This window comes from Callithrix jacchus, chromosome 6 (assembly GCF_049354715.1).
Source record: "Callithrix jacchus isolate 240 chromosome 6, calJac240_pri, whole genome shotgun sequence".
NCBI lineage: Eukaryota > Metazoa > Chordata > Mammalia > Primates > Cebidae > Callithrix > Callithrix jacchus.
Window position 1 is genome coordinate 56761049 of NC_133507.1, and position 9306 is coordinate 56770354.

Genomic DNA, 9306 nt, shown 5'->3' on the forward strand with positions numbered 1-9306 from the left:
AGTCCCACCCTCAAGGACTTGGGGGGTGGGGGGGCAGAAATCCATTTGAGAGAACTCCAACTAAGACAAAGTGGCTGGATTTGCTTTGCTAAGCACTACTTTTTCTTTGAAGACTCTTTCCAGCTCCCAGGCTGTGTGCAGGAGACCAGGCAGCAGGGCCAAGGGTGTGGACTGAGCACACCAATCCCACATGTACCCACAGCCTGAGGGAGTCCAGGTCTGGCTAAACGTTCCTTTCCTAATAGACTAAGGCAAGGAAAATCAGCACCACAGAATTTAACCCTCATTACATCTGAGGTTGTATTGTTCACGAGTCCCTCCAAACATATGTCATGTGCTCCCATGTATTTGGGGCCACAGTGAAATGTCTCCCAATAAAGTGCAAATAGATCATTGCCAAGCATTAAACTTTAAAAACAATATATTGCCAACATCACGAAAACTGATCACTTGGCATTACATACTTCATTATGGAAATATATAACACTTCTCTGATGCAGTCTTAACAAAAAATCAAACTCTAGACCCAAATACCAATTTACAGGAAATAAAGGGGACAAAAGAATATGTTTTTAAAAAACTGCATGGGGGTACAATGAAAATTCAGACTGAAAAAAACAACGACCCAGTTTCTTCAAGAAATGTATTAATTACAAGGAAGAAAAAGAGAGGAAGAGAGAACCTAGACGTACACGTATCAAATAAATGCAACTTATTTGGCTCTTGATACAAACACAGGTAAATGGGAACATTTGAATACTGACTGAATAATTGATTATATTAGAGTACTAATGTCAAGGTGTTTAATGTGTGTGGTATTGTTTTCTTTATAAAATGTCACTACCTTTTAGAGACATACACTGAAATATTTACAGATGAAATATGTGTGATTTACTTGAAAATAATCCTGGGGAAAGTGTGGTGCTCGTGGGAGCATAAACAAAACAAGGTTGGCTGTTTTGTTTTGTTTTGAGACGGAGTTTCGCTCTTGTTACCCAGGCTGGAGTGCAATGGCGCTATCTCGGCTCACGGCAACCTCCACCTCCTGGGTTCAAGCAATTCTCCTGCCTCAGGCTTCCGAGTAGCTGGGACTACAGGCTGCGCCACCGTGCCCAGCTAATTTTTGTATTTTTAGTAGAGACGGGGTTTCACCATGTTGACCAGGATGGTCTCAATCTCTTGATCTCACGATCCATCCGCCTTGGCCTCCCAAAGTTCTGGGATTACGGGCATGAGCCACAGCACCCGGCCAACAAGATTGGCTGTAAGTTGATGATGCTGGAGTAGGGGAAGGGGTGGCACAAAAGAATCACACTGGCTGGGCCCAGTGGCTGAAGCCTATAGTCCCAGCATTTTGGGAGGCCAGGGTGGGAAGAACACTTCAGCCCAGGAGTTTGAGACCAGCCTGGGCAACGTAGGGAGACTCCATCTTTACAGAAAAATTTAAAAATTAACCAGGACCAGGCATGGAGGTACATATTTGTGGTCCCAGCTACTCAGGAAGCTGAGGCAGGAGGGTTGCTTGAACCCAGGAAGTCAAGGATGCAGTGAGCTGTGATCAAACCACTGCCTTTCAGCCTGGGTGACAAAGTGACCCCGTCTTAAAAAAAAAAAAAAAAAAAAAAAACCACACACACAAAGAATTAAGAATCATACTGTTATGTCTTCTTTTCGTATATTTTGAATTTTTCTATAATGAAAAAGTGCTAGTTTTTTTAAAAAGGGGGGGGGATTTAAGGAGGAAGAATAGATTAGATTAGAGCTATGCAGTGTCATTCTTTTTTTAAGAATTCACATTAGCCAAAACACATAGAAGAAGCAACAGAGGCAGAGGTGGATGATGTCACACACTCCTTTCCCCAGCAAAGGGCCCAGTGCAAGAGCCTTTTCACAGGGTTAGAGAGGCCATGATCCCTGAGGAGAAGGATGCCTGTGACTATCCCGCCCTGGGCCCATTAGCACCTTCTCTAGTCAAGGCACTGCACTGGAGCTGAAGATCAACGATGAATAAAATATACGGACTGAAGTGATGTGAAAAGAGAAGTAAGCAGGACATTACAATGGAGTCAAGCCTGTGCTGGGTTATTAAAGTGTGGCACCGAAGTATGCTGTGGGAGCACAGGCAATGCTGCTCTGACTGGAAGAGGTGGCAGCCACACTGTCCTGGATGGTTCCCAGAACTACCTTCTCATTATCATCCAGTTCGTAGGCTCTGTTGCTCTAGGAAGAGGATGTACTCTTGCACAGGCCAGAAGATGTAAGTGTCCTGACCTTCTGGCAGCTTGGCTTCTCATTGTAAATGCAGAAAACAGACTTCTGAGAATAAGTGGATTTCCCATTCAGCTTACTTAGAGGAAGAATACATTTGCCAAAAGATGTGAGTGTCCACTTCTCTGATGTGACAGATCTTATTGTCAAATTAATAAACTGTCTTTCTGGCTTTTACAGTCTCTGAGAGCCTGGTGCCTGTGTATCTGTCGCTGAAAGATGTATTAATTCTTGATGTGCTAACAAGTCAGGATTCTGAGATTGCAAGACCAGCTCTGAGCCCTGGAGAATTTACCGGAGTAATGTCATCCTTTGGGACCTGGCTAGTAGATATCAGCCTCCTCCAGGGACCCCGTTCTGCTCTGTGTGCTTCTTTGATCCTCTGTATTTCTCAAGGGTGGACCCATGTCTGATGCTTCTTTGATATCTGAGTCATCTTCTCTCACCATGTGTGCTACAAAGCATTTTGGTTCTTAAAACATTTGTTCCTTGATTTCTTTCACTCTCATTCAACCTCATCAAAATAGCTAACGTAACATCTATCTGGGGGCAAGTCAGATGGAAACTGTCCGTGGGGTATTTTTAAACTGCAACATGAATACTTAAAAAAATTCCTCATCTGCCTTTGAAAGATCATAATCTTCTGTATAACCATGTTGACTTCATCTTCTGCTTTGGCCTGTGATAGCCAGCGTTCCTCAAAAAGCCAATCAACTGAGGCTCTTTCTCCAACCTATACTTCTCATTAAAGAACAAAAAACCAAACATCATGAACTCCTTTCCATATGAAGACAATTTCTTTCATCTCCAGTGGTTTTACTGTCAATCACTTATCTATAATAAATGGCAAACTTCTTCTGTAAAGGTCCACATAGTAAATATTTTAAGCTCTGTGGGTCCACAATCTCCATTGCAGCTACTCTACTCTGCCACTGTAGCAGGAAAGTGACTATAGACAACATGTAACCAAATGAGCATGGCTGTGTTCCCATAAAACTTTGTTTATAGATATTGGAATTTGAATTTCATAGACATTTCATGGGTCACAAATACTACTCTTCTTTTGATTTGTTTCCAATCCTTCAGGAATGTGGAAACCATTCTTCACTCACAAGACATATGGGCAAGCTGTCAGATCTAGCCCATGGGCCATAATGAATGCCAGCAATTAGTTGCTAGATACATGAATGTATATGGCCCCTGTCTCTCATAATAATCCTTTACCAACCCTGAGAACTAGGACTCATAAGTAGATCTTAAGTTCACAGTTGGCAAATTTAAAACCTTATGAGAAAAATATTTTAATTAAGATTAAACAATGGGGAAAAAAAAAAGATTAAACAATGGGCCAGGCACCGTGGCTCACGCCTGTAATTCCAGCACTTTGGGAGGCTGAGGCAGGCAGATCACCTGAGGTCAGGAGTTCGAGACCAGCCTGGCCAACATGGCGAAACCCAATCTCTACAAAAATATAAAAATTAGCCGGGCATGGTGGTGTGTTCCTGTAATCCCAGCTAATCGGGAGGCTGAGGTGAGAATCACTTGAACCCCAGAGGCAGAGGTTTCAGTGAGCTGAGATTGCGCCGTTACACTACAGCCTGGGTGACAGAGCAAGACTCCATCTCCCCCGCCCTCCCCAAAAAAAGACATTTTGCCTATCTTAAGTCCCAAATAATGGGAACTATGTAATTTGTTCCTAGTTACCATCCCCTCAGAAAAAAAAACTGTAAGATCCATGAGATAGTGGGGGCTTGTTTAACAATACATCTGCTAAGACGTTTTACAATGTTGGTTCATCCATCCAAGTGTTCAATGTCTTTCTGATTTTAAGATTAGTATTTGTAGACCCTCATCTCCTCAGTCCCACCATAGTCCAAGATCATGGATGCTCGATACATAAAAGGCTTTAGATGTTCTTTCTCTAACCTGATATACATATCTATACTTTCAACCCCGTTCCACTTGCAAGTTTATACACTATTGTCCTATCTATGATACCTTTCTAGGCATGCCTAACCAACACTTTAAGGCTCTATTTTCCTTGTATTTTGTTTGTTTCATTTCAACTTTCATTGCATACTTCTTTACTCCTGCAGACTTTCTCTTTTAACTCTGCTTTTTATTTCCAGTCCCAGGGTTTCTCTTTTTCTCGCCATCCACAACAGTTGTCACTTTAATGAGGCATATATTTGAACTACATTTCCCAGTTATGTCCTTTTCCCAGTTAAAAGGTCCCAACATCATATTCCCAAGTGAACTCACAGGAGTTCATTGTACTATTCTTTCCTTTTTGTGCGGGGTTGAAAACGTCCATAATAAAAAAGGTTTTATAAAAATAGAGCATACATTCCTATATTCTAGATTTTGTCACAAGAGGAATTTGTAGTTGGGAAGAAATTAGCATATTCATATGCCACACCACTGCCTGGCATGCCCTCCCTATTCTCTTCCTGGTAAAATTTCCCTCAGCCTCTGAGGTCTAGGCAGGAAACCTACAGAAGCATCCCTAGCCAACTTGATAACTCTCTCATCTGCATTCCCAAAGCACTTTATACATCTCCATTAAAGCACTTATCATTGCACTGTGGTTAGCTGTTTATATAGCTGTCCCACCACCAATCTCCCCGACCCTCCAAGCTTATAAGCAACTCTCATATTTTGTTGCATCCCCAGTGCCCAGCAGTGCCTGAAAAAGAATATCAAGATAACACTTCTCAGAAATTTTGAGGGCAGTATCCCCACTAAACAGGGGTTTTAGGGGGCTTCCCTAGTCAACTTCCATCAGCGCTCTCAACATTTCTCCTTTCCTAAAAAAAAAATAAAAACAATCTAAGTAAAAATACAACTTCAGAACAAGTCCTCCATGATCTTCTTACAGTAAGATTGCTGCCCTAAGTTTTCCTCATAGGAATTGCTTCTGGCATGAACACTGTAAAACATGCAAGGTTTCTCTTAATGCCACAAAATAAAAAAAACCTACATGGCACCTCACAGTTTTTTCAAAGTATTTCACCATTTTTTATTTCTTCCATGTGTCCACTTATCCCTGATAGTCCTATCCTCATTTTTCAGACACTCAAGGGAAGTAAAAGTAACATGTCCAATATCAGAACTGGTGACAGCTCTGGGCCTAAAACCCTTAACTTATTGATCTATCCACTCATCTGCACTCTTCTGGTGCTACGCTCAGTATCTGTGAAGGTTTTTTTTTTTCTAGCAGATTTTTTTTTACCATTATGAATGGTGGCATTAAATGGGGGCACCATGCTCTAAAAAATCAATTTCAAGCAAAATCATTTGGGCAGATACACATTATGAAAAGAGAGTCGAATATGTCCCACTTGTGTTAGTCTTGCTCTATGATTTTGCCATAAGTACTTCTTATTGACTAAAGGGTTTCCAGTGAATTACTGACTGTTCAAAAACTGCCATGCCATGCATTTCTACAAATAGAAATATGTTATCTATTATCTAAAAATGCCACTCATAAGGAAGCACACTATTTATAGGTTAAGTGCAAGATCTTGAATCCCATATAATTCCTTTTTCCTGATCTATTAAATTTAGATACTTATCACACTAGCAACCTCTATACTTTAAATGCTCTTAGTTCTTCTACATAATCTTGTATGATTTAACCATTACTTTGTCTTACTATTTATTGTATGCAACTCTTCTAATATTAGTACATATCATTTTAGACATAAATAGGGCACTGCCTGCCAAAAAAATATTGCTACTGTGTGGTAACTGAAAGTCAAGTTTATTTCTCGGATATATTAAGTTATTCAAATTTAGCTTTTCTCAAATTACTTAATACTTTTCAACAATGGCCTATGATAGAGTATGCAAAGCATGTCACACTTAAGATTTTCAAGTTTGATCTGGTTACGAATCTGTTAATTGAAAATTTTTCAATATGGCAGAGCACAAAATATTTCACACAAATGCAAATAGAGATGTCATGCAGATAGCCACAAGACGTGAATCATTGGTCTTCTGCATCTAACTCCGAAATTCAGAGGCAGTTCACTCTGCAAGATTTCTTGCTCAGTTCTTAAAAGTTCAGATGCATCACCTTTTAATCAGGGTAATAAGCTATAATTGCTAACACACTATGTAATGTTTACTGCTAAACCTGCAATCTGGACAAACAGAAAATTATGCTGTCAGAGCCTGAAAACAACTGCAATCCACTGTTAACACACACATCCTCCTTAGAGAGAGCTGTCATCGGGAGTTACATGCTTTATGGTTTTGTTTTTTTTTTTAGAGTAAAGGTCTTTTCCCGAGAAGCAGGTACTAAGACGGAGGCAGCCTCCCAAATGACCTTCTCTAACACAGACCTTGAGCGAGCGACTGCGGGGGCAGAGAGCTGTGAATTTCAGCAAGGGACTCGACAGCTCCACTGGGTCCCTCACACTTTGCCTTCGAGAACAAAAAAAGAATGTTACTCTTCACCTGCTGGTGCCCCCACCCCTCCGTAAAACTTAATACCCCGCGAGGTCTGAATAGTCGGAAGGGGTATGCATCGATTCTTCTGTCCCGTGATGCCACGAGAAAATAAGCCCCCACCCAGGAGCGGAGCCTGGAGTCGCGGCGGGGCGGAGGGTTGGACTGGGGGGTGCTTTCTTCCCGCCCCCCCCCACTCCGGCCACTGCGCTGCTTTTTCTCCACAACGTGTAATAATCTCATGCCAGTGGCACCCCACGAGAGGTGGGGGTCCTTGTCCTCCTGTCTCCCTGACAAGGACCTCAACCCCTTCCCCCGCTCGGGGACCCCGGCCACCCTCAGCCCGGCCGCGCTGCGCCCAGGTGTGGGGGTGCGGCGGTCTCGGGGCTGGGGCAGCGCCGCAGAGCCCTGCCTCCGGCTGCGGCCCCCGGCCGAGCTACCTTTTATCCAAGCAGGCGATCCACTCGGCGGAGGAGGAAGAATGGGCAGCGTGTGCAGCGACCATGTTGAGCGGCGGCGCGCGGTGTCCCCGGCTGCGGCGACCTCCCGCGCTCCAGCTGCCTGCGCCTCCGCCCCCGCCTCGCCCGCCGCGCGGACCCTGCTCCTCCCGGCCGCCTTGCTACCAGCGCGCCTGCGACGGGCCCCCCTCCCCGCGGGCTCCTGCGGCCTGGGGCGGGCGAGCGAGGGAGGGGACTCGGGGGGGCGGGACGCGGGCGCCGGGAAGGCCGAGCCGCCCGCCCGCCGCTGCACTGCGGCGCCCGGGGGTGGGGATTCCGCCCCGGGGTGGGGACCCCGCGGTCCCGCCCGCTGGGGGACACTGGGGGTGGCGACCCCGGTAGCCGGCACCTGCGACAGGTGGCCGCTGCGTCCCCCTGAGACTGGGGCCCCTCCCTCGCCCCGGGGCCTCCGAGGCGGGCTGGAGGGCAGGCGCCGCAGCGCGAGTGGGGAGGGGGATGCCAGTGTCTATATATTTTTCATACAGCAAATGCCACTAAAATGGCTGCTGCCTCTCTGTTTCCTTAGAAACCCTTGAGTCTTCCTCAGCAGCTGTCGAAACTTGCCGGCGGTTTCTTGCTCACCTTTGCTGTCTCCCCTTCAGAAAGGGCTGGAGGGGAGGGCGGGGAAGGCTTGGGGTGGGGACGCCCGTCGAGTCTCTCAGTGAGGAATGAGAGGGCAGCTTTTCCAGGCAGCGCACAGGGCAGGGAAGGAGGGGCCGGTGGGCCCGGTGTGGACTGAGCGGGTGACAGACTGAAGTCACTGGCCTTGACCCCTGGGCCTGCCTGCACTTCTGTCGCCTGCATGGTGAAGAAAACACAGATGAGAATGGGGATTAGCCCGACCACAGCAGAACTGAGGTTTTAAGATGCGGGCGAAGACGCCCACCGACCTCGAGAGCTCAGGTGAACTTGGATGGTTGGCCCTACTTCCTCTACTTCCTCTGGCTGGAGTGTTGAATGGGGCCTGTCTCTTGTAAATGTTCACACAAATGTCATGCCTACAAGTTGTTCAGTTACACTCTGCCAAGAACCAAATTACGCGCCAATGGTTGTTTAGGAATTTGGGGACAAGTTAAATCTTTTGGACTATTACCAAGCACTGTTTTGATATTTACGGCACTGCATTTGGGGGCAGACAATGGGGGAAAGGGACATAGCATTATTTTCTTCTGTTTCACCACCCCCCCACCCCCCCACCCCCGCCCCACCCCTCCTCTCCTATCCAACCCGGCTCAGGGGAGATTCAAGGGGACTGGAGAGAAGGAAACAGCAAGTGCTTTCTGGCATACTTCGATCCTAACAATTATTACCATGATTTAAAGCCTCCAAAGATTTGCCATTTTCCTCTGCTCAAATAGCCAGGATCTGGTTTCAGAGCTGCCACAGTGTTCCAACAGCAACTCCTCCCTCCCTGCTCAGGGCTTTTCCCCCAGTTGACCTTCATTCTGTTAATTTCTATCATGTTTATGGTAATATTTAAAATAATATACTATATAAAGATTAACCAAACGTATTTATGTTGTGACTTTTTTACTATACAGGTATGAAGAAGGAAATGTATCTCCTATATATATTAAATTTCATTTACAAACACATCAGAGAGCACCTGAAAATGTTTCAAGGTCACCAAAAGCTTTCTGAAAATGGCTTTCTGCAAAGAACATTTCCAGATAAGGAGCTAGAGGAGAAAGGAGTGGCACATCACCTGTCATCACACGGAAGCTCGGAGTTGCCATAGCTTTGGTTATGATACTATTAATAGTCACCATTTATTGCACATCCAGAGTGTTAGACTCTGTGCAGCACTCTTTACATGTGTGATTTCGTTTAATCTTCAGAACACTCTATGAGGCAGAGCCAGAAGGACACTACTCCACAAGGAGCAATAAATATCCTTGAAAATGTAATGAAATCCTGAAAATGGTATGTATCAGTATTTTCAGGGAGCATGTTAATTGGATTGGAAGGAAGACACTGATGAGCTGCTGGGAGTGAGAGTGAGACCCTCGAGGAGTCTACAGAGCATGTTAAGGAGTGTAGCTGTGATGAATTGCAAGGCCTTTGTTTTGCTGTGTGAGGGCCCTGCCCT

General features: G+C 45.2%; 1 protein-coding gene across 3 annotated transcripts in view; it reads right to left on the bottom strand.

Annotated features, from left to right (window-relative positions):
* RAPGEF4 (Rap guanine nucleotide exchange factor 4) overlaps window positions 1–7416 on the bottom strand; it is a 327935-nt gene extending 320519 nt beyond the window's left edge. For all 3 annotated transcript variants that reach the window (XM_035304529.3, XM_035304528.3, XM_078327387.1), the window contains exon 1: window positions 7161–7416. In XM_035304529.3, the coding sequence (XP_035160420.1) occupies window positions 7161–7225 (65 nt within the window). In that variant the 5' untranslated portion in view covers window positions 7226–7416. The remainder of the gene's footprint in view (window positions 1–7160) is intronic.
* Window positions 7417–9306: the final 1890 nt, after the last annotated feature.